We start from the raw sequence: 22,687 nt of genomic DNA on the forward strand, positions 1-22,687 counted from the left end.
CCCCTGCACCCCTGCAGCAGCAGCAGGAGATGCTGGCAGCCAAGAGGCAGCAGGAGCTGGAGCAGCAGCGGCAGCGGGAGCAGCAACGGCAGGAGGAGCTGGAGAAGCAGCGGCTGGAGCAGCAGCTGCTCATCCTGCGAAACAAGGAGAAGAGCAAAGAGAGTAAGGCCTAGGGCCTCCTGGGGCTGGCCCAGACTCCCACCCCACCCCGGCAGCCCCGGTTGTGGGGGTCCTGGCCGTGACCTCCCAGGTCAGCTGTGCCCTGTCCTGCAGGTGCCATCGCCAGCACTGAGGTGAAGCTGAGGCTCCAGGAATTCCTCCTGTCGAAGTCAAAGGAGCCCACACCAGGCGGCCTCAACCATTCCCTCCCGCAGCATCCCAAATGCTGGTAATGGCTCTCGGCAGTCAGGGATCAAAGACGCGCTCTGCCCAGGGGCTGCCTGGCTGTGGCTTCCTGGCCCGAAGCCACATGGGGGCCCTGCAATCTCTCCTGGGAGATGAGACTTCCACCCCTGGTTTCTCTTGTTGCTTCCCTCTCCGGGATCCACTTCCTATCCCCAGATGCTGTGGATGCTTCATAAATGTAGATGGCGGTGTTCCCGTTGTGGCTCAGTAGGTTAAGAATCCGACTAGTATCCATGAGGATGCGGGTTCCATCCTTGACCTCATTCAGTGGGTTGAGGATCTGGCATTGCTGTGAGCTGCGGCATACGTTGCAGATTCGGCTCAGATCCCCCATTGCCATGGCTGTGGTGTAGGCTGGCAGCTGCAGCTCTTATTTGACCCCTAGTCTGGGAACTTCTGGGTGTGGCCCTAAAAAGACAAAAAAAAAAAAATGTAGATTGCTAGGTGGCAGGTCCAGCAGGCTGGGTGATAACCTAGATCTGTTTCCATTCCCTTCCTGCACCGGGCAGGGGAGCCCACCATGCTTCTTTGGACCAGAGTTCCCCTCCCCAGAGCGGCCCCCCGGGGACGCCTCCCTCCTACAAGCTGCCTTTGCTTGGGCCCTACGACAGCCGCGATGACTTCCCCCTCCGCAAAACAGGTGAGTGCGTGCAGCCTGGTCTCCCAGAATAAGGCTCCTGGGGGGTGGGGTTGGGGGGCTGGGAATGTGGAGGGGCCAGAATGCAGGTGTGTCTGTTTGTGCGCATGTGCCTGAGCCCCGGTTGTCTTCTCCCCAGCCTCTGAACCCAACTTGAAAGTACGTTCGAGGCTAAAGCAGAAGGTGGCCGAGCGGAGAAGCAGTCCCCTCCTGCGTCGCAAGGATGGCACTGTCATTAGCACCTTTAAGAAGAGAGCTGTTGAGATCACGGGTGCCGGGCCTGGGGGTAAGGGCTCCTCTCCTGTTCCTGTTGGGAGGGGGGCCGGGGAATTGGGGGGGGGCGGCGGTGGGCATGGCTCCAAGCAGGCCCAGGTGACAGCCACTTGTCCCGTAGTGTCATCCGTGTGTAACAGTGCTCCAGGCTCCGGCCCCAGCTCTCCCAACAGCTCGCACAGCACCATCGCCGAGAATGGCTTTACGGGCTCAGTCCCCAACATCCCCACCGAGGTACAGGCCTGCCAAGGGCTGGGCGGGTGGGCCACAGCTGCTTTCTGTCCCATCTGGTCTGTCTGGCTAAGAGTGCCCACGAGGGAGCTCTCTGCCCAAGTGGACAGGCTGGAGGGACCTGTTGCCCCAAAGTGGGATTTGTCCCATGGGTCTCATGGCTCTGATCTCTCAGTGCCCCCCAGGTGGGGCTTGGTCCGGGAAGCGGGGTGCCATTCAGAGCCCTCGGCCTCAGCCCCAGGTGGCCCCCCTTTGCCTGCTCTCATGCCTGTCTCTCCCAACTGCTCCCCAGATGCTCCCCCAGCACCGGGCCCTCCCTCTGGACAGCTCCCCCAACCAGTTCAGCCTCTACACGTCTCCCTCTCTGCCCAACATCTCCCTAGGGCTGCAGGCCACGGTCACTGTCACCAACTCGCACCTCACCGTAAGTGCGGGGCACATACCCTGTCCTCCCTCTGGTGTTGACATCTTTGGTCCTGGATGCCCCCAGCTGGGGCTTTTGTCTTCCCAAGGTCCCCATGGAGCTCAGATGGCCCTCCTCGGAGCTTGGTGGTGGGGGCGAGGGCGGAGAGTAGGGGAGGGACGCTGGTCCAAAGCTGGCAGGACTAGGGGCGGCATAAACTCTTCCCTCATTTCCATCTCCCCTCCCCACCCGCAGGCCTCCCCGAAGCTGTCAACGCAGCAGGAGGCCGAGAGGCAGGCCCTCCAGTCCCTGCGGCAGGGTGGCGCACTGACGGGCAAGTTCATGAGCACATCCTCCATCCCCGGCTGCCTGCTGGGCGTGGCACTGGAGGGCGACACGAGCCCCCACGGGCATGCCTCCCTGCTGCAGCACGTGCTGCTGCTGGAGCAGGCCCGGCAGCAGAGCACCCTCATCGCGGGTGAGTGGGCAGCTGGCTGTGCAAGGAGAGGGTGTGGGTCCCCCCCTTCTGGGGGCTCAAGGTGGGACCAGCCTTCAGGGAGAAGTAGCCAGGGATACCCTCCAGCCCTGTCACAGCTCCCCTCGGTGGCATCATTGATTTCTTGCCCTTCCTGCAGACAGTATTGAGTAGCGACAGCCTGCTGGACCTTGTTCCTATGTCTGTATTGGAATGGAGCTCGTGTTCCAGGGCAGTGCTGTCCAGGAGAAACACAACACAAGTTGTATATGTGCCTTTTTTTTTTTTTTTTTGGTCTTTTTGCCATTTCTAGGGCTGCTCCCGCGGCATATGGAGGTTCCCTGTTCTAGGGGTCCAATCGGAGCTGTAGCCACCTGCTTACGCCAGAGCCACAGCAACTTGGGATCCGAGCCGTGTCTGCAACCTATACCACAGCTCACGGCCACACCAGATCCTTAACCCACTGAGCAAGGGCAGGGATCGAACCCGCAACCTCATGGTTCCTAGTCGGGTTTGTTAACCACTGAGCCACAACAGGAACTCCAATGTACCTTTTTTTGGCTTTTTTTCTTTTTACGGCCACATCTGTGGCATATGGAGGTTCCCAGGCTAAGGGTCCAAGTGGAGCTACAGCCGCAGCCATGCTGGAACTGAGCTGTGTCTGCGACCTACACCATAGCTCATGGCAATGCCAGATCCTTAACCCACTGATCAAGGCCAGGGATTGAACCTGCAGCCTCATGGTTCCTAGTCGGATTTGTTTCTGCTGTGCCACGATGGGAACTCCTGTACGTGTACTTCCTCCCCACCCTATTTTAGGCCGCCCCCGAGGCATATGGGGTTCCTGGGCCAGGGATCAGATCCGAGCTGCAGTTGCGGCAATGCCAGATCCTTAACCCGCTGTACCGGATGGGGGATTGAACCTGCTTCCCAGTGCTTCCAAGACGCCACCAATCCTGTTGTGCCACAGCGGGAACTCTCATGTATGTACTTAAAGTGGCCTAGTAGCCATATTTAAAGGTGTAAAAAGAGGAGTTCCTGCTGTGGTGCAGTGGATAAGTGATCTGGCATTGTCTTTATGGGAGCACCAGTTCGATCCTTGGCCTGGCGCAATGTATTAGGGATCTGGTGTTGCTGCAGCTGGGGCATAGGTCGAAGCTGCCGCTCGGATTGGGTCCTTGGCCTGGGAACTTCCATATGCCACAGGTGTGGCCAAAGAATAAATAAATAAATAAAAAGAAACAGGTGAAATTAATTTTAGTAACACATACTGAACTCAGTATATCTAGGATATTATGATTGGAACATATAATGAATAAAAACGGCAATGAAATATTTTACTTCGAAATCCAGTGTGTATTTCACACTGGAGCCCATCTCAGCTTAGGCCACACTTCATGCGCTCAATGGTCACATGTGGCTGGCAGCTGTGGGGTTGGCCAGCACAGCTTTGGACAGTCAGTCTATGAGTAGCTGGTAGTATGCGAAGAGGTTCTGCTTAAAAGACACGTGATCCTTCCCAGCCAGGCAGAGCCAAGTCCATGGTCAGGGAGGTGTCTTGCAGTTGGAGAGAGCACTAGTCCTTGTTCACTCTCACGGAGGGCCTGAGACGATCTGTGCAGTAGTAACTGAATCAAAAGGAGAGAATGGTGAATCCAGGAAGGCTGGCTGGAGGCAGTGGCTCTGAGCTGTAAGACTGTTTGATTGTGGGGAGGAAGAGGGAGATTCAGGTTTGGGGGCAGCATTCCCCAGGCCCCTCCTAGTTTTCTCCTGAGTATGTAGGTGGATGCGTTCTAGGTGAGGGAGCATCTGGGGGTGGGAGGGGGGAGCCTGATGCCCTGACAGTGAGGGTTACTCCCCCCCCCCCCACAGTGCCACTCCACGGGCAGTCCCCGCTGGTGACGGGTGAACGCGTGGCCACCAGCATGCGGACGGTGGGCAAGCTCCCAAGGCACCGGCCCCTGAGCCGCACTCAGTCCTCGCCGCTGCCCCAGAGCCCCCAGGCCCTGCAGCAGCTGGTCATGCAGCAGCAGCACCAGCAATTCCTGGAGAAGCAGAAGCAGCAACAGCTGCAGCTGGGCAAGGTGAGCTGGGAGAAGCAAATGTCCAGGGCTGAGCTGGGGGCAGGAGATAGGAGGGTACCAGGCTGGCAGCACGGGAGCAGGGAGGACACCCCGGGCCATTCCCCGGGCTTCATCAGAGGAGCCACCTTGCCTTTCTCTTTCCTTTTCTTTCATTTTTTTGGCCACCCTGTGGCATATGGAGTTCCTGAGCCAGGGATCAGATCTGAGCTGAAGGTGCCATCTAAGCTGAAGCTGCGGCTACGCTGGACCTTTAACCCACTGTGCCAGGCTGGGGATCGCGCCTGCATCCCAGCCCTCCCAAGATGCTGCCGAGCCCCAGTGCGAACTCCAGCCTTACCTTTTCTAATTCACATCTAAGCCCTGTATAGGTTGGGCAGCTGCCGGGGAGGGAGGAGGGAAGGATAGACTCTCCTGGCCATTGGCTGCACAGCCGAGCCCCCTCCCAGCTGATGTGCCTCTCGCCCTGCTCCCAGATCCTCACCAAGACTGGGGAGCTGCCCCGGCAGCCCACCACCCACCCGGAGGAGACAGAGGAGGAGCTGACGGAGCAGCAGGAGGCCTTGCTGGGGGAGGGAGCCCTGACCATCCCCCGAGAAGGCTCCACGGAGAGCGAGAGCACACAGGAAGACCTGGAGGAGGAGGAAGAGGAGGAGGAGGAAGAGGAGGAGGAGGAGGAGGATTGTATCCAGGTCAAGGATGAGGCGGGCGAGAGTGGTGCTGAGGAGGGCCCCGACTTGGAGGAGTCCAGTGCTGGTTACAAAAAGGTACCCCCTCTGCCCTGGATCACCACTCCTCCGTCCTCCCTGCTGTCTGTCTTTTTTTTTATTTTATTTTAATTTTTTACTTTCATAACCGTACCTGTGACATATGGACGTTCCCGGAAGGGGCAGGGATCAGATCTGAGCCCCAGCTTCTACCTACGCTGCAGATGTGGCAACGCCAGATCCTTTAACCCACTGTGCTGGGCTGGGGATTGAACCCATGCCTCTGCAGCAACCTGAACTGCTGCAGTTGGATTCTTGACCCACTGCACCACAGTGGTAACTCCCTTGCCATCTTTCCACCTTTGCCCTTTGCTCTCGCCAGTCTGCAGTCCAGGCTGAGCAGAGGCAGCCTTATGAAGAGAGCAGAAGGGGAGCAGGAAGGAGACGGGGGCCATGGGAGGGAGGGAGCCGCCTGTATCCGTCTCAGTTATCTGTGCCCCCATCTACCAGCCCCTCCCAGAGTCTGTGGTTGCCCCGCCTCTGTGTGTGTGTGTGTGCACATGTGCGCATGGTCTCTGTATATTCTGCCTGTGTAGGGCCGGTTGTGCGTCGGTCTCTGCGTGCATGTGTGCGTGTGTGTACACACACGCCCCCACTGTTACTACAGTCTGCCCCGGCGCCTGGCATGCACTCCATTCATTGCGGACACAGCTGAGCCCTCCGGGCCTGACTCATCCCACCCCCCTCCCACGCCCCCGTCCCTCCCAGCCGCTTACCTCAATGCTGCTCCGGTACCCGTGACTCATCGCATCCCCCCATCCCTCCCCGTCTCGTCAGAGATGGAGATGGCGATGGCGAAGGCTGAAGGCTGGAGCGTCTCCAGGCCCGGGAGGGAGGAGGTGGGGGAAGGAGATCGGGAAGAGAAGGGCTGGCTTGGGCGCCTCCAGAGGCCCCAGGGCGCCTGTCCTCGCTTCCATCTCAGGCTAAAGCCTCACGCAGGCTCCATCCTGCTCTCCTCCTTCCCAGGTGTTTGCAGATGCCCAGCAGCTGCAGCCGCTGCAGGTGTACCAGGCACCCCTCAGCCTGGCCACTGTGCCCCACCAGGCCCTGGGCCGCACCCAGTCCTCACCTGCTGCCCCAGGGGGCATGAAGAGCCCCCCAGACCAGCCCACCAAGCACCTCTTCACCACAGGTGAGCTACCCCGGCCCCATAGCTGTCCTTCCATCATGTGCCAGGGGTCTGTGCTTGGCACCCAGCCTTGGGGGCATCGTGAAGAGATAAGATACGGCCCCTGCCCTGTAGGCATTGCCAGGGCCCCTCACAGCACCCCGAAGGGAGGGAAAACCAGCCCTCACTCTCTCCCTGCGCACCGCAGCCGTCTCTGGTAACGGTGGCAGCCTCTGCCTTGCAGAGAGGATGGTGAGTGTCCCTACCTGCTGGGGCAGCATCTTTTTCAGGGCCCCCAACTCCCACCACTGAGGTCAAGAATGAGGCCTCGGGGGTTCCCACTGTGGCTCAGTGGTAACGAATCTGAACAGCGTCCATGAGGATGTGGGTTCTATCCCTGGCCCCACTCAGCGGGTTAAGGATCCGGCGTGGCCCTGAGCTGCGGTGTAGGCAGTTTGGATCCTGCGTTGCTGTGGCTGTGGTATAGGCCGGCAGCTGTCGCTCCGATTGGACCCCTAGCCTGGGAACCTCCATATGCTGCAGGTGCGGCCCTGAAAAAAAAAAAAAAAAGAGTGAGGTGAGGCCGTAGACCATTCCAAGGGGCTCTGTCATGTGAAGCTGGCTTGTGCTGTGCTCCAAGGGGGCATAGCTGCCTGAGGATGGTCCCATCTCAGCAGTGTGGCATGAGGGGAAGTAGAGGCAGCACACAGGGGGTGTGGCAGGAGGGGGCAGGGAGGATGTGCCATGAGGAGGATACAGTGTTGGGGGCATGGTGGGCAGAGGTCACAGCTGATGGAAGGGAGTTCCTGTTGTGGTACAGCAGGATTGGCGGTGTCTCCGCAGCGTCAGGATGCAGGTTCAGTCCCCGGCCTGGCACAGTGGGTTCAAGATTGGGCATTGCTGCTGCTGTGGCATAGGTCGCAACTACGGGCTTGGATCTGATCCCTGGCCCAGAAACTCCATATGCCAAGGGGTGGCCAAAAAAAAAAAAGAAAAGAAAAAAAAAACCCTGGAAAACCCCAGAAAAACTGAAAACCAATGGCATTGTCAAGGGCAGCTTGGCGGAAGCTTAAGGAGCAGGGAGGCTGTTTTTAGGCAGAGATGGAGGGAGGGAATTGCAGGAGCGGGGAGGCTTAGGTGAGTGTGTGCGAGGGTGGCTGGAGTGGCCGTGAGGAGGTGCGGGGACCAGGGTGGTCTGGGGAGAGCTCAGGGAGCTTGGCCGAGGATGGCAGTGGCCAGGCTGTGACCCGGCCCAGAGCAGGGCTGGCTGACAGGTGTGTCTCCGGCCCAGGTGTGGTCTATGACACGTTCATGCTGAAGCACCAGTGCATGTGCGGGAACACACACGTGCACCCGGAGCACGCTGGCCGGATCCAGAGCATCTGGTCCCGGCTGCAGGAAACAGGCCTGCTCAGCAAGTGTGAGGTAAGGGAGCCCCTCTTTCCAGCCTCCACCTCAAACCCAGTGAAAGCCTTTGTATTTCTCCGTGCCTCTTCCGCATCCTCTCTTCCATCCCTGACTTCGGGCCCCCAGCCACCTCCCAGTACCATCCTTGTAGCCTCTTTCCCCCACGGTCCCCAGCTGAATGGGGGAGGCTCCTGGCCTGGGATCCCCGGGGGACCGGGGCATACTTTCTGAAAAACCTTTGGCTCTCCTGAGGATGGGAAGTGTCTCCCGGTGTTCCTGTCGTGGCTCAGCGGTTAACGGAACCTGACTGGCATCCACGAGGATGCAGGTTCGATCCCTGGCCTCGATTAGAGGGTTAAGGATCTGGCGTTGCCATGAGCTGTGGTGTAGGTCGCAGACGTGGCTCGGATCCTGCATTGCTGTGGCCCTGGTGTAGGCCAGCGGCTTCAGCTCCGATTGGACCCCTAGCCTGGGAACCTCCATGTGCTGCGGATGCGGCCCTAAAAAGAAAGACACACACACAAAAAGTGGCTCCCCGTGTCCCAGGCTGTGGGCAGAGAGAGGAGCGGGGTTTCCGGGGGGAGCTAGGCCTGGGGTGCCAGCCCTCACACCAGCCTCTCCTCCTGCTCTCCCGTGGCAGCGAATTCGGGGTCGCAAAGCCACGCTGGACGAGATCCAGACGGTGCACTCCGAGTACCACACCCTGCTCTATGGGACCAGCCCCCTCAACCGCCAGAAGCTGGACAGCAAGAAGCTGCTGGGTGAGCCAGAGGCCGGTGGGCGGGGTGTGGGCAGGGCCAGGTCTGCTGCCTCCCGGGGTCATTGGGACTGTCAGGAAGACCACCACCATCGCAGGCAAGTGGGTCTCCCCGGGTACATTTGCCACATGGACCACCTCCAGAGGGCGACATTCACATAGGCTAGAGCATGCTGGTGGGGTGCGTGCAGGGGGATGGGAGGTGACAGGTCAGGCCTGGTGATGGGCTTTGCTCTTCTCCCTAACCTGTCAGGCCTCTATCTCTTGGCCATCTGCCCCAAAGTAGGATGTCCCCCCAGATAACTAGCATGGGCTGCACAGAGGCCTGTCCTGGGCTGGGCTCTCACCTTCTTTTTCTGTGACTGAGCTTGCTGCCCTGTGCACACCCCAACCTGTGACCCTGGGAGTTGGGACAGCTTCCAGAGTAGCTCTGTCCGTCTTCCCTGCAGGCCCCATCAGCCAGAAGATGTATGCTGTGCTGCCCTGCGGGGGCATCGGGGTGAGTAGGTACCTGCCAGTGGGGATGGGCGGGGGATGCTCCCAGCTCTGCCCCTCCCTTCCTGCCCACCACAGCTACTGGCCCCGCATCCAGGTGCCCACCCCATTCTTGCCCTCCCCCTGCAGGGGGCACGCTGAAGCCTGCTCTCCTGCCCCTGCAGGTGGACAGCGACACGGTGTGGAATGAGATGCACTCCTCCAGTGCTGTGCGCATGGCGGTGGGCTGCCTGGTGGAGCTGGCATTCAAGGTGGCTGCGGGGGAGCTCAAGGTGAGAGTGTGTGTGTGTGTGTGTGTGTGTGTGTGTGTGTGTGTGTGTGTGTAGGGGAGCAGCCTCGGCCTTCCCTTCGGTAAGGCACCATCCCCAGCTCTCAGGTGCCAGCGTGGGGAGGAGGTGATAGCTCCAGGCCAGCTTGGGGCTAGGGGGTAAAGAGAGCCACCAAGGGGGAGTTCCTGTCGTGGTTCAGCAATAACGAACCCAACTAGTATCCATGAGGATATGGGTTCGGTCCCAGGCCTCCCTCTATGGGTTAAGGATCCAGCATTACTGTGGCTGTGGGAGAGGCTGGCAGCTACAGCTCCAATTTGACCCCTGGCCTGGGAACCTCCATATGCCGTGGGTATGGCCCTAAAAAGCAAAAAAAAAGAGAGCCACCAAGGGGCACTAATAATGCCTGGTGCTCTCATGGGTCTCCGGCCAGAGAAGGTATCTGCCCATCCGTGAGGCCCTTGGCCTGTGTTCCCAAAGATCATAGGATTTATATTTCTGATCTGTGTTCTCTTCCCTGCCCGGCTTATGCTGCCCTCTGTGTCCACCCCCTCCATGGCCACCTTGCCTGCCTGCCTGCGTCTCCCTGTACCTCTTCAGAATGGATTTGCCATCATCCGGCCCCCAGGCCACCACGCGGAGGAATCCACAGCCATGTGAGTGTCACCCCAGCCCTGCCCCGGGCCCACTGCCCTCACCCGGCCTCGTTCCCGGCAGAGCTGACACGGGCAGCACACCTCCACCAAGGCTGACTCCTGGCCCCTTTTTCCCCAGGGGATTCTGCTTCTTCAACTCTGTAGCCATCACAACCAAACTTCTGCAGCAGAAGCTGAACGTGGGCAAGGTTCTCATCGTGGACTGGGTAGGCAGTGGACCCAGGGGACCAGGAGCAGCCTTCAGGAAGCCCCCGCCCCGGCCCTGCCCCCTCTTCCTCAGCCCCCGCTGTTGAGTCACCTTATACCCTCCTGCTGGAGTGTTAGCCCAGCCCTCACAGTCCCATGGGGCTCCCTCCTTACTAGGAGAGGACCCCAAAGTGGTTTTTTTTTTTTTTTTTTTGCCTTTTAGGGCTGCACCCGCAGCACATGGAGGTTCCCAGGCTAGGTAGGGGTCAAATCGGAGCTGTAGCCACTGACCTACACCACAGCTCATGGCAACGCAGGATCCTGAACCCACTAATCGAGGTCAGGGATTGAACCTGCGTCCTTATGATTACTAGTCAGATTCGTTTCTGCTGAGCCATGGTGGGAATTCCTGCTTATCCATTCTAAATGTAATTTTTTTAATTTTTTTCCTTTTTAGGGCTGCACCCAAGGCATATGGAAGTTCCCAGGCTAGGGGTCAAATCGGATCTTCAGCTGCTGGCCTGTGCTACAGCCACTGCAACACCAGATCCGAGCCACGTCTGTGACCTGCGTCACAGCTCACGGCAGATACCAGATCCTTAACCCACTGAGCGAGGCCAGGGATCGAACCCATAACCTCATGGTTCCTAGTCAGATTCGTTTCCATTGCGCCACGACGGGAACTCCACAAAGCTTTTTTTTTTTTTTTTTTTTTTTAGTTTTTCTTTTTCTTTTTCTTTTTAGGGCTGCACCCACAGCATATGGAAGTTCCCAGGCTAGGGGCTGAATTGGAGCTGCAGCTGCTGGCCTATGCCACAGCTGAGAGCAATGCCAGATCCCCCACCCAGTGAGCAAGGCCAGGGATGGAACCTGCATCCTCATGGATACTAGTTGGATTTGTTTCACAGCACCACAACGGGAACTTCTCAAATGTGGTTTTAGCCCCAGTCCACCTTGACCCCCACCCAGCAGCCTAGAGCAGCCGAGGAGACTTTCTGCCTTGAACAGTAGAGACGGGTCCTGCCATTGCCAGAGCCACTCTAGACGGGGGCTGACCATGTCCCGGGACCCACGGTGCTGCTGCATGGCCACCTCGATTGAAGAATGAGGATGTCCATTTTTGTAAAAGCAGACACTGGGCTGTTGGGTGACCTACCCAACCAGAGTCACTTTGCTTGGGATAGTGGCACCGGGTTTTCAGATCAGGCCTCTTGTTCCCAGCATTTCTGCTCTTGCCACCATGCTGTGCTTCTCCAACCCTGCCTCTCGCAGCAGAGGGAGAGGCCTCTACTGCACCTCGTGAGCAGAGGAGCTGGGTACCATCCTCGGCAAAGGGGAATCTAGTCTCTTTGAAACCCGGCTGGGGGAGTTCCCGTCATGGCGCAGTGGTTAACGAATCCGACTAGGAACCATGAGGTTGCGGGTTCGATCCCTGGCCTTGCTCAGTGGGTTAAGGATCCGGCGTTGCCGTGAGCTGTGATGTAGGTCGCAGACGCGGCTTGGATCCCACGTTGCTGTGGCTCTGGCGTAGGCTGTGGCTGTGGCGTAGGCTGGCAGCTACAGCTCCGATTGGACCCCTAGCCTGGGAACCTCCATATGCCGCAGGAGCGGCCCAAGAAATGGCAAAAAGACAAAGAAAAAAGAAACCCAGCTGGGGCATAAAAGTTCATAATGTTGGATTCGGCTTGGACTGTATCTGTTTGCTTTCGATTCCTGAGTAGCCTTAATGTTCCCTCCACACTATTGAGCGGAGAGGGCGCTCGGGGAGGCCGGCCACACACATCCCCTGGCTTTGTGTCTCCTCTCTTCAGTGCCCCGTTCTGGCCCGCAGACCCTGGTTAGAGACGCAGGGCGACGTGGGGGCAAGTGGAATTTCGACCTTTGGGTCAGAGCTCGGGTCCTCGTCCTGATGTTTCTGCCCTCCCCGCTAGGACATACACCACGGCAATGGCACCCAGCAAGCATTCTACAACGACCCCTCCGTGCTCTATATCTCTCTGCATCGCTATGACAATGGGAACTTCTTTCCAGGCTCTGGGGCTCCTGAAGAGGTACAGCTCCTGGGCTCTAACGTGGGGGCCTCGGGGAGGTAGCAGAATGGGACATAGCAGGGAGCCCTGGAGGCCCGAGGTGGTGCCTGGGAAGTGGGCTCTAGTGGGAGGACCGCGCCGGCCAGCTGCCCCTCCGTGCAGAACAGAGGCCAGTGGAGCGAGGGCTGGAGGCAGGGCTGAGGGCGGGGGACAAGGTCTGGGATCCGCAGGCAGGGAGAATAACCCTCTCCCACCGTGCTGCCAGGTTGGCGGAGGGCCGGGTGTGGGGTACAATGTGAACGTGGCATGGACGGGAGGTGTGGACCCCCCCATCGGAGACGTGGAGTACCTAACGGCCTTCAGGTGGGGACTGAGGAGAGCCCCCGGGAGGGGAGGGCGCCCCCGGGGGCCCTGCCATCGCGGGAGGGGCACAAGGCACCCGGTTCGATGCGGGTGGAGGGGTTTGGCTCTGCCGAGGAGACACAGCGCGGTGAAGGCTGGCCGAGCTATCTGCCAGTGTCAGCTTGGGCCCTCCCTTTGCAGGACAGTGGTGATGCCCATCGCCCACGAGTTCTCACCTGACGTGGTCCTGGTTTCCGCCGGCTTTGATGCTGTTGAGGGACACTTGTCTCCGTTGGGTGGCTACTCTGTCACCGCCAGATGTGAGCCTGCTGGGGGATCGAGGGAGGCTGTGGAGCAGTGAAGAGGTGGTTGGGTGGGAGGTTGGGAGGAGAGCTGGGGGCAGGGCTAAGACTTGGACTCATCCTGGCAGCCTCCTCCAGGCTCCCTCTGCCAACCTTGGCCTTGAGGGGCAAGCAGGTGGGGGTTGGGTAGCAGAGGGTATACCTCCTGGAGTTGCAGGGGTGGAGATGGCTGCTCCTCATTTCACTGGTGATTTTTCGTGGTGCTCCTTAGGGAAAATGTAACTGGTTTTGCTTGCTTGCTTGTTTTGCTTCAATCTGTTATGTTCTTCTTTTTTTTTTTTTCCCCCTTCAGTCTTTTTAGGGCTACACCTGAAGTATATGGAGGCTCCCAGGCTAGGGGTTGAATCGGAGATGTGGCCACTGGCCTACACCACAGCCACAGCAATGCGGGATCCGAGCCGAGTCTGCCACCTACACCACAGCTCACAGCAACACCAGATCCTCAACCCACTGAGCAAAGCCAGGGATCAAACCTGTGCCCTCATGGATGCTAGTCAGATTCGTTTCCACTGAGCCATGACGGGAACTCCTGTCATGTTCTATCTTTAATGTAGTATTTAGTTCATTGACATTGAATTTTATTGTGGATCTATATTTGGGTTTAAATCCACCATCTTCTTTTGTGCTATTTGTCCCACCTCTGTGTCTGTGTTTCTTTTTCTCTTTTTCTTTCTTGAATTGGTTTTTTTCTTTAACAGTTTTTCTTTCTTTCTTTCTTTCTTTTGTCTTTTTGTCTCTTTAGGGCCGCACCTGTGGCTTATCGGGTATATGAAGGTTTTCAGGCCAGGGGTCTCATCGGAGCTACAGCTGCCGGCCTACACCACAGCCACAGCAACGCGCTCTCTGAGCCTCGTCTGCGACCTACACCACAGCTCACAGCAACACCGGATCCTTAACCCGCTGAGCAAGGCCGGGGATCAAGCCCTCATCCTCATGGATGCTAGTTGGGTTCGTTAACCTCTGAGCCACGATGGGAACTCCTAACCGTTTTTCTGTAATCTTTCTCCCTTTGTCCATCCCTAAAGGTTTTGGCCACTTGACCAGGCAGCTGATGACGCTGGCAGGGGGCCGGGTGGTGCTGGCCCTGGAGGGAGGCCATGACTTGACCGCCATCTGTGATGCCTCTGAGGCCTGTGTCTCAGCTCTGCTCAGCGTGGAGGTGAGGCGGTGCACAGAGGGGCTGGGGAGGTGGGACAGTAGGCCAGGGGGTGAGGGGCCAGCGAGGGAGGGTCCCTGTCCTGGGTCAAGCAGCTCGAGCAGTACTGAGGGCCCTTGGGGAGGTTTTCCTGGTGGCCAGGAAGGGCTTCCTTTCCTCTCTCCCTCCCTCCCTCCCTTCCCTTTCCCCCTCCCTCCCTGTGGCTGTACCTCTAGCCTATGCACATTCCCAGGCAAGGGGTCAAAGCGGAGCTGCAGCTGCAGCCTGTGTCTCAGCCACAGCAACAGCAGATCCGAGCTACATGTGGGACCTACTGGGCAAGGCCAGGAATCAAACCCGAAACCTCATGGACACTAAGTCTGGTTCTTGACCCACCGAGCCACAACAGGAACTCTAGGGAAGGGCTTTCTGAATAGGGGTTTCTCCAGAAAGCCTATGCTTGCCGCCGTCATGGGGTCGAATGGGTGCTTAGAGGGAGAGTTACGGCCGCCCACTCCCCACCCTAAGCCCTGTCCTCTTTCCCCTGCCAGCTGCAGCCCTTGGACGAGGCAGTCCTGCAACAAAAGCCCAACATCAATGCAGTGGCCACGCTAGAGAAAGTCATCGGGATCCAGAGTGCGTGGGGACAGGCAGAGGGGCTTGGGCCTCCGCTTGCCAAGGGGGCGGCGCTGGTGCACATGCCAGGGCCTGGGCTGGGGAATGGCCCTCCCGTTGGGGCTTTCTGCCCCCTGCCTGACCCCCCTGCCCGCCCCTCATCCACAGGCAAACACTGGAGCTGTGTGCAGAGGTTCGCTGCTGGTCTAGGCCGTTCCCTGCGGGAGGCCCAGGCAGGCGAGACAGAGGAGGCCGAGACTGTGAGTGCCATGGCCTTGCTGTCGGTGGGGGCTGAGCAGGCGCAGGCTGCTGCAGCCCGGGAGCACAGCCCCAGGTGAGGCTCCCCCACCTCCCTGCCTGGCCCAGGCTGACGGCCCCTCCCCGCGTGGTCCCAATACCCCGCTCTGTGCTCATCCCTACAGGCCGGCAGAGGAGCCCATGGAGCAGGAGCCTGCCCTGTGATGCCCTGGCCCCCGTCCCTCTGGGCTTCATCATTGTGATTTTGTTTATTTTTTCTATTAAAAAGAAAAAGTCACACATCCACAACGTGTGCCGTGTGGGTCTCTCAGCCTTGCCCCTCTCGCTCCTCCAAGCTGCCTCAGGTCCAGAAGTCTGCTCCCTCTGGAAGGGGAGGGGGGCCCTCTCCAGCCTTCCCCCCCTGTTGGGTCCCCCCCCCAACTTCCTGCATCCTGCCCCGGTCCCCCTGGGAGTGGGCCCAGCACCTTCCCGTTCTGGGCTCGGCCTGGGTGAGGAAGGCACAGCGAGTTGGTGCCTTGGCTTCGGCTGACCCGGGGAAAATGCCTTCATTCCGCCCTTCCCCTCCCCAGCCCCAGGGGCGGGTCTGGAGGGTCCCGCTCCAGTCTAAGCTGGAGAGAGGCAGGGAGGGGGGCTCTGGCCTGTCGTTCCTTCCTGTTCTCTCCCTTTCCTGTCATCCTCGTCGACTCTATGCAGCCCCCGCTTCCACCTTCCTCCTCAGCGCCGAAGCGAAGCTGTGTTCTAGGATGTGGGCCTGAGGTCTGCGGGCAGGGCCGTCTTGCCCTCCGCTCCTCAGTGCTTCTCTCCCCTTCTCGGGCTGCAGAGGTTGAAGGTGTGTGAGAAGGGCTGGGGCCCGACCCTTGGGCTCCGAACCAGGCCTGCCCTCCACCTGACTCTGGGGGCCTCCCTGCCCCCTCTGCTGGCACAGCCTGGGGAGGGGGAGAAGGTGGTCCCTGCAGGGGCCTCCAGGCTGGTGAGAGCCCCCCCCTGCTGTTCAGGACCAGATGTCCCCAGCCATCCAGCAGGCTGCAGGCAGGAGGGTCAGGGGCTTTGAAGCCTGGAGAAGGTGAGAGTAGGGGTTCTAGAAGGGGCAGTCTGCCCTCAGCTGTAGCTTCCCTTCCTCCTGGGTTTCCTTTGTGGGCCACCAGCCCAAGGGAAGAAAGACCAGCATGGGACTGGGCGCTGGCCTTTCTCTTTCCCAGGAGCTTGGCCTGGCCCACTTGTTTCTGGGGCCGGAGGCTCACAAGGCCTCTAGGGAACGCTGTCCAGCCTGTGGGAAACAAGAGATGGGAAGCAGCCCCTAGGGGGCTGAGTCTTCCTCCCTCCTCCTGCCCAGTATACTTTCCTTCCTCCCATCCCAGGGCCCCACCAACCTGTTTACATATTGATTGTCTGTTTTTTTGGTTTTTTTTTTCCGCTTTTTCAGGTCACACCTGGTCACATGGAAGTTTCCAGGCTAGGGGTCGAATTGGAGCTGCAGCTGCCGGCCTACACCACAGCCATAGCCATGCCAGATCCGATCCGCGTCTGTGACCTGCACCACAGCTCATGGCAATGCTGGATCCTTAACCCACTGAGCAGGGCCAGGGATCAAACCCGCATCCTCAGGTTAGGTTGGGTTCCTAACCTGCTGAGCCACAATGGGAACTCCCATATTTATTATCCTCATGGGGGCCTGAGCAGGGTTGAGGGAGCTGGGGCGGGGGCAGGAGTCCCACCACCATCCGTTCATTGTGCACTTGTATCTTGTGTGTTGTTGGTGTGTTCTCGGTCCTGCTGGGGGATGGGGCCGGGGCTGGGCCCAGTGTACCAGGCCTCCCCACACTGAGCCCCGGTTCCGGGCTTACCTTCCCTCTCCCCATGGCTGGTCTGGTTCTCATGTAAACCCACTCCTGGCTTTGTCTCCCCAGACATGGATTTCGGTTAAGTATTCTGTAACCTGTTAGATTGTGCGTCCTTGGGTAAATAAACTTGTTTCTGGCATGCCTTCTGGGGCCAAGGTCTCTGTTCCCTGGGCTCCCAAGTGGTGCTGAGGCTCTCCTTCCCCCTGTGGGCCAAAAAAGCCTGCTCTTCTCTTCTCCAGCCCCCATTTAGGAAACCGGACGGTGGGAGGGAGTTGGATCTCTGTCCTGTAGCTTAAGACGAGGTTTCACTGAACAGAGCCACAGCATCTCTGGGGACCTCTTGGGTGGCCAACGGGGTGATGGTGGCAAGGGGCCCCAGGGCTGGAGGTCTTCCTTTTCCTTCTGACTCTCTCCCTCTGTGGGAACAGGGTTGGAGTAGGTCAGAACAGGCGGTCTGGCCAGAGTTCCACCTGCGCCCACACAGGCAAGTCCAGTGGAGTGTGCACAGAGGCAAGAGAGGCCAGCAGTGTTGAAGGGCTTTATTGGGGCTGCCCTGAGCCCCTCACAGTGTTACAGGAACCCACTGGTCTTGCCATTGCCTCTGTTCTTTGGGGTCTTGGGAGGGAAGGCAGGAGGAGGACCAGCTTTCCTGGCACAGAGGAGGCCCTTCTGTGGGGTGGAGACCAGGAGGTGGGAGAAGTGGAAAATTCAGGACGAGCCGGGCCGGCTACGGGGCTGGAGGGGGGACAGGGCTGCCTCCCGGAGTATGGAGGGCACGGAGCGTTGGCTTTGTGAGAGGGAGAGTGGCCATAAGAGGCACCCAGAGTCAGGAAGAGCGGATGGGTGGTGCTTCCTGGGCACTGAATGTGTGTACCACCCAGGGCACGAGGGCCAGGACCAGGCATGGCCAGAGGGTGTGCTTGAGGAAATTGAAGATGTAGAAAAGGCTGATCTGCGGCGGGTAGCCCAGCCAGTCCAGGGGCCCCAGCAGCCCCATGGCCAGCACGAGGCAGGCTAGCTTCTGGCCATAGCCCAGGTGTGCCCGCCGTACCTGGGCATAGCAGGGAGAGTGCAGAGCGATGCCCAGACCCAGGGCAGCTCCTGAGTCACGGCTCAGGGAGGCAAAAGGTCGGCTGTCCAAGTGCACCCACTCGGGCCGCTCACACCACTTAGAGGCTAGGCTGATGGACCTGCAGGGAGCAAGAGTCTTTGCCAGGAGAGGGATTCCCCTGGAACCTGGAGGGCGGATGGCTCTCAACCCCTTTGGGGCCTATCCCCATGTTCTGCTGTGGCCCCACTGTGGCCAAGCTTCAAAGCAGGACTTACCAAGAAAGATCCAGGCCCAGCGTAAAGAGGGTCCAATAGATGAGGCTGGCACCCAGCAAGAGAGCCAGCGAGGTCAACCCGTAGAAGCTTAGCTCCCGTTCCATGGGGACCCGGGGGGTCATCAGCCAGCCCAGGACAGCACCTGGGGAAGTAGGGTGACAGCAGCTTCAAGGGGTTTGGGGATAGGACCTGCACCCCGAGCTGCAGTGGGGTTTGGCAGAATAGTCTGCGATGTAAGGGGGGCCTTGGGGTTGGCCGTACCATGGGAAGATCATACACTGGTCCTCCCACGGCCAACGGCACCCTTGGGGTCCACCCTGTCGCCCCAGCTGCTCACCAGTTATTAGGCCAGCCAGCACCTGGTGAGGGAAATGTGCTAAGAGGAAGACCCGGGACAAGCCGACAGCCAGCAGGAAGGTGCAATAAGCCAGGCTAGGGATCACCCTCACCCAGCGGCTAAAAAGAAGAGAGGCAGACAGTTCAGGAGGTGTCCATACACAGCTGGACTCCATGGTTTGACCAGATGCCCCGTGGTCCCCAGAACTCCAGCTCCCAGGCTGTCCTGCTGCTGGGTCTTTTGGGTCCAGGGTACCATCCCCCCTGCCCCCCTGTTGGGCAAGGCCAAGGTGTACCTGTGGGTTCGAGTGGCCATCTGGGAAGAGATGGCTGTCATTATGGGCCAGAGGGCTGCTCCTGTGATCATACAGTGTCCAGAAGGGCTGCCTGCCAGGAGATTCAGAAGCGTGTGGTGAGAGGATGGGGTTGGAACCCTGATGCCCCTGCTGATAGGTCAACGCAGCGGCCTCCCTGTGGAGGGTCTTCCTCCAGCGCTGGCCCACAGCTCCCTCTGCCCTAAAGTTGTCTTAGCCCCTGCCTGAGGCCACTGCTCTCAGGCTTCTGGCTTGACCTTGGCTCTTGGCTCTAGTCAGTACAAGGTAGGCATGAGGCACACTGGCACAGGTGCTCTTCCCCTAAAATTCAGCTGGGTCTTCACTGGGTTTCTTGGTTCCCTGGCCCAGGAAACGAGAGGCCAGGCCTCTGGTTAGGCCACCCTGGCTGTTAAGTACTGCACAACACTCACTGACCCCCTAACCACTCTGGCAGAGGGAGGGCTGAGGCTTCTCACCTGGACCAGTTTCACAAGAAGAGGGGAACTGGTGCACCCGGGCCGGCGCCTGGCTGTAGTACCCAGACTCATGGACCCACCAAAAGGGCCTGTCTCCAAACAGAAACCTAGAAGAGAAGACAAGCAAGATGACCTCACATGCACCCACAGCCAGGGGAGCAGGGTGGGTGCGCCAGAAAAGACACCTGGAGTAGCCTGGACGGCTTACAGGGTAGAGTCAGCAAGGGAGTCCAATTCAGCGCCATTGCCTTATCAGGGTTTTGTTTTGTTGTTGTTTTATTTTGGAATAGGAGAAAGCATGCTTTTTTTTTTTTTTTTTTTGTCTTTTGTTGTTGTTGTTGTTGCTATTTCTTGGGCCGCTCCCGCGGCATATGGAGGTTCCCAGGCTAGGGGTCGAATCGGAGCTGTAGCCACCGGCCTACACCAGAGCCACAGCAATGCGGGATCCGAGCCGCATCTGCAACCTACACCACAGCTCAAGGCAACGCCGGACCGTTAACCCACTGAGCAAGGGCAGGGACCGAACCCGCAACCTCATGGTTCCTAGTCGGATTCGTTAACCACTGCGCCACGACGGGAACTCCTTTTTTTTTTTTTGTCTTTTTGTCTTTTTGCCTTTTCTAGGGCTGCTTCCTGCAGCACATGGAGGTTCCCAGGCTAGGGGTCTAATCGGAGCTGTAACCACCAGCCTACGCCAGAGCCACAGCAATGCGGGATCTGAGCCATGTCTGCAACCCACACCACAGCTCACGGCAACGCTGGATCCTTTAACCCACTGAGCAAGGGCAGGGATCAAACCCGCAACCTCATGGTTCCTAGTCGGATTCGTTAACCACTGCACCTCGACGAAAACTCCGAAAGCATGCTATTTTTAAAAAAGTGATAAGGAAGGAGACTGTGTGTGATGTGCGCTCTAAGATGCTCAGAAGTCCCATTTTTACGCCTCCCGCTGCAAGGCCAGCTCTGCTCTTGTCACCAATACGGAGGCCAGGCCGTAACTCTCACCCTGCCTCCCAGACCCTCCTGCTTCCTCTCTCTCCATTTCCCAAATCCCAGCCTGAATTACTTAGGTAAGCCGCTCAGATTTGAAAATGGGAGTCGTGGAATGGACAGAGAAGTCGAGAGAGAAAATGAGAAAGACAACAAAGTTTTGCCAACAAAGTTCAAAATCCCCTCCCTGGCTTTAAAGCTGCTTTGCTTGACCCCAGGAAACACACTGCAGAGGCTGCTGTGGCCAGAAAAGAGAAAAAAGGTGGGAGATCAGAAAAGACGCCGGGGAGGAAGATAGAAAGGACTCGCCTCCCAACGCCCCCCCCCCCAAACTGAGCCTGGTTCACACACCAGATGCTCAACACATCCTTAGGAAATGAACAGAGGCTTTGCCATGTGGGGGGCCACTAAGAGTGTCTACCCAAGGCAGGTGGTCTTAGGGGAACAGGAGGAGAGAGGGAGGCTTATGCAGACTCGGAGGAAGGAGAGCACAAAGCAAAGGCAATTGGGTAGGAAGGAAATGATTAGACAACCGCTTTTCCGTTTGCACTAGGCATGAAGCCCTTGCAGAGGAGAGTGGAAGGGAAGGTAGTTTTTTCAGCAAGTCATTCCAGCCCATTCAAGTGTCTCCTATGAACCTCCCTTCCCTCCCCCAGGCTGGCAATCTGGCAAGAGGCTAAGGTGAGGGGAGGTCCAGCTGCTGCACGCTCAGAAGAGGTACAGCTCCCTTCTGCACCCGAGAGAGAAAAGGTGGCACAGAGAGATAGCCCGGAAGGGCTCCACCCACTTGCCTGGGATTCCTGGCTTCTAAGTCTGTATGAAGAGCCCACTCGTGAATGAAGGGGAAAAGGAAGAGGAGAAAGTGGTCCCTGAAAGGCAATGCTTTAGCCCAGTCCTTTTGACAATTTACTGTGCACGTGAATCACCGGGGTCTTTGTTAAAAACACAGATTCTGATTCAGTAGCCCTGGTCTGAGGCCTGAGATTCTTCATTTCGAGCAAGTTTTTAAATGCTTCTAGTGCTGCTGGCCATTGTCCGGGGACCACACCTTAATTTGCAAGCCTTCCCTGTCCTTAGCAGCTAGTGCGAAAGCCTAGCATGAACGATGCTTCTTAAAAAACTGAAAAACTTCTTAAAAAACTCGGTCAAATACACGAATGAATAAATAAGTTGTGATAAACAGAGTGAGTTGAGAAGCAGGACTTCCTGCTACTCAAGTCATCATAGATGCTTGTTAAAATACAGATTCCCAGCCCCTCCCCTAGAGTTTCAAAATCAGTCCGTCAGAGGTGGAATGGGGTATTTGCATTTTAAACACGACCCCCTCGGTGATTTCTCTGATCAGGCCCGTTAAACCCTAGTCTAATGATTAGGAGGGGGATTCTGAGGTCTGAGTCCAAGACGCACAAAGATGCTCCAAGGGGAAAAGTCAGTGGCCACGGGCTAGGGGGTGGGCAGATCTTTACAGGGTCATGGGTTCACTGTTGGGAGGGTGCCAGGCCTTTGAGGCACCTGCTGAGAGAGATCAGGAACTGCACAGGACTCAAGGCCCTTGGGGGTGGGGGACCAGGACGCCGGAGGGCTTCGCTGTCTCACCACTTGAAGACGAGGTTGAGCCACTCGGTGATGAGGCTGATCCAGAGTACCGCGATGCCCACCCGGCGAGAGGCGTAGTAGGCCGCAGGGAAGTAGAACAGAAAGAGGCTTTTGGGGTCGCCCAGAAAGGTGACCCAGAGCCACACGTTCTCCAACCAGGGCAGCTGGTTCTGCAGCGCCTCGGCCATCGCGATGCCCGCGCCCAGTGTGGACTCCATGACCACCCAGTGGCCGGCCCGGCCAGGGTTTGATCTAGGGCGGAAGCGGAGGAGTCCAGGAGACAAGGAAACTGCTACTCACTGCGCTCCAAAGCCCACCCTTCGGAGTCGAGGCCACGCCCCCGGCAGCTGCCAGCGAAACCCCGCCCCTGCCCCGCCCCCGGCAGCCCCGGCTAGCCCTAGCCCGGCCTCCTGCCGGTACCGTTTCCTTCTGCGCTCTTCCCGGGCCTTCCTTTCTACTGGGCAGCGCAGGGGACAAATCTTTGCGAAGGCGTTTCCGCAGATCCCCACGTGGCTGCTGTTGCCGGCACGTGGGCATCAGCGTAAGAGGCCACTGCCGCTGCTGTTCCGGGTCAAGGGACAGACTAACCTGAGGGTCGGTGACGCGCCCAGGGTCCTTCCTTTGCTGCTGTGAGGATGGATATGTAATTTTTAGGGCCAGGATCCTTCCAGACCAGACCTTTCTCCTCCGCTACCGCTACCCTCCAAAGATATTTATTTGGAGATCTTCTGGAGATCGAGCTAGGCATCTCCGGTGGGCGCTGAAGTGGGACGCTAAGTTGGCACACACTGCTGGCTAATCGGTTCATGCCTTCCTCCCTCATGCCTCGGTTCAAGCCTCCACTGCTTGAATTCAAACGCTGTTGATTTAGAGGCTGACAGATAAGCCTCTTGATCTTGAGAAGTTGTTCCTAAAG

General features: G+C 58.4%; 2 protein-coding genes across 4 annotated transcripts in view; one reads left to right on the plus strand and one right to left on the minus strand.

The window, feature by feature from the left end:
* HDAC5 (histone deacetylase 5) overlaps nucleotides 1–15,177 on the plus strand; it is a 41,566-nt gene extending 26,389 nt beyond the window's left edge. For both annotated transcript variants that reach the window (XM_047756856.1, XM_047756857.1), the window contains exons 5-27: nucleotides 18–162; nucleotides 274–388; nucleotides 915–1,045; nucleotides 1,182–1,328; nucleotides 1,437–1,549; nucleotides 1,839–1,970; nucleotides 2,205–2,427; nucleotides 4,297–4,508; nucleotides 4,982–5,272; nucleotides 6,239–6,404; nucleotides 7,672–7,805; nucleotides 8,428–8,548; nucleotides 8,994–9,043; nucleotides 9,204–9,311; nucleotides 9,909–9,964; nucleotides 10,083–10,170; nucleotides 12,082–12,201; nucleotides 12,446–12,543; nucleotides 12,724–12,842; nucleotides 13,910–14,043; nucleotides 14,571–14,655; nucleotides 14,803–14,968; nucleotides 15,057–15,177. In XM_047756856.1, the coding sequence (XP_047612812.1) occupies nucleotides 18–162; nucleotides 274–388; nucleotides 915–1,045; nucleotides 1,182–1,328; nucleotides 1,437–1,549; nucleotides 1,839–1,970; nucleotides 2,205–2,427; nucleotides 4,297–4,508; nucleotides 4,982–5,272; nucleotides 6,239–6,404; nucleotides 7,672–7,805; nucleotides 8,428–8,548; nucleotides 8,994–9,043; nucleotides 9,204–9,311; nucleotides 9,909–9,964; nucleotides 10,083–10,170; nucleotides 12,082–12,201; nucleotides 12,446–12,543; nucleotides 12,724–12,842; nucleotides 13,910–14,043; nucleotides 14,571–14,655; nucleotides 14,803–14,968; nucleotides 15,057–15,096 (2,994 nt within the window). In that variant the 3' untranslated portion in view covers nucleotides 15,097–15,177. The remainder of the gene's footprint in view (nucleotides 1–17; nucleotides 163–273; nucleotides 389–914; nucleotides 1,046–1,181; nucleotides 1,329–1,436; nucleotides 1,550–1,838; nucleotides 1,971–2,204; nucleotides 2,428–4,296; nucleotides 4,509–4,981; nucleotides 5,273–6,238; nucleotides 6,405–7,671; nucleotides 7,806–8,427; nucleotides 8,549–8,993; nucleotides 9,044–9,203; nucleotides 9,312–9,908; nucleotides 9,965–10,082; nucleotides 10,171–12,081; nucleotides 12,202–12,445; nucleotides 12,544–12,723; nucleotides 12,843–13,909; nucleotides 14,044–14,570; nucleotides 14,656–14,802; nucleotides 14,969–15,056) is intronic.
* Nucleotides 15,178–17,257: 2,080 nt separating this feature from the next.
* G6PC3 (glucose-6-phosphatase catalytic subunit 3) lies at nucleotides 17,258–22,245 on the minus strand. Of its 2 annotated transcripts, XM_047758378.1 has the most exons (7): nucleotides 22,192–22,245; nucleotides 21,772–22,023; nucleotides 19,186–19,292; nucleotides 18,692–18,782; nucleotides 18,397–18,515; nucleotides 18,060–18,201; nucleotides 17,258–17,923 (listed from the first exon to the last, which is right to left on the minus strand). In XM_047758378.1, the coding sequence occupies exons 2-7, from the start codon at nucleotides 21,987–21,989 to the stop codon at nucleotides 17,560–17,562; spliced, it is 1,041 nt and encodes a 346-aa protein (XP_047614334.1). In that variant the 5' UTR covers nucleotides 21,990–22,023; nucleotides 22,192–22,245; the 3' UTR covers nucleotides 17,258–17,559. The 2 variants fall into 2 exon arrangements, with proteins under 2 accessions (XP_047614334.1, XP_047614335.1); XM_047758379.1 differs by lacking the exons at nucleotides 18,397–18,515; nucleotides 22,192–22,245 and having other exon boundaries at nucleotides 17,752–17,923; nucleotides 21,772–22,116.
* Nucleotides 22,246–22,687: the final 442 nt, after the last annotated feature.

This window comes from Phacochoerus africanus, chromosome 14 (assembly GCF_016906955.1).
Source record: "Phacochoerus africanus isolate WHEZ1 chromosome 14, ROS_Pafr_v1, whole genome shotgun sequence".
NCBI classification, from domain to species: domain Eukaryota; kingdom Metazoa; phylum Chordata; class Mammalia; order Artiodactyla; family Suidae; genus Phacochoerus; species Phacochoerus africanus.

What these genes read in the sequence shown, in the direction of transcription:
- G6PC3 (XM_047758378.1), bottom strand. Translation starts at nt 21,989, where the DNA reads ATGGAGTCCACACTGGGCGCGGGCATCGCGATGGCCGAGGCGCTGCAG. An exon ending in TTCTTGTGAAACTGGTCCAG is followed by an intron (nt 18,783 to 19,185) that starts GTGAGAAGCCTC and finishes ATCTCCTGGCAG; the next exon opens with GCAGCCCTTCTGGACACTGT. An exon ending in ATGGCCACTCGAACCCACAG is followed by an intron (nt 18,516 to 18,691) that starts GTACACCTTGGC and finishes TCTTCTTTTTAG; the next exon opens with CCGCTGGGTGAGGGTGATCC.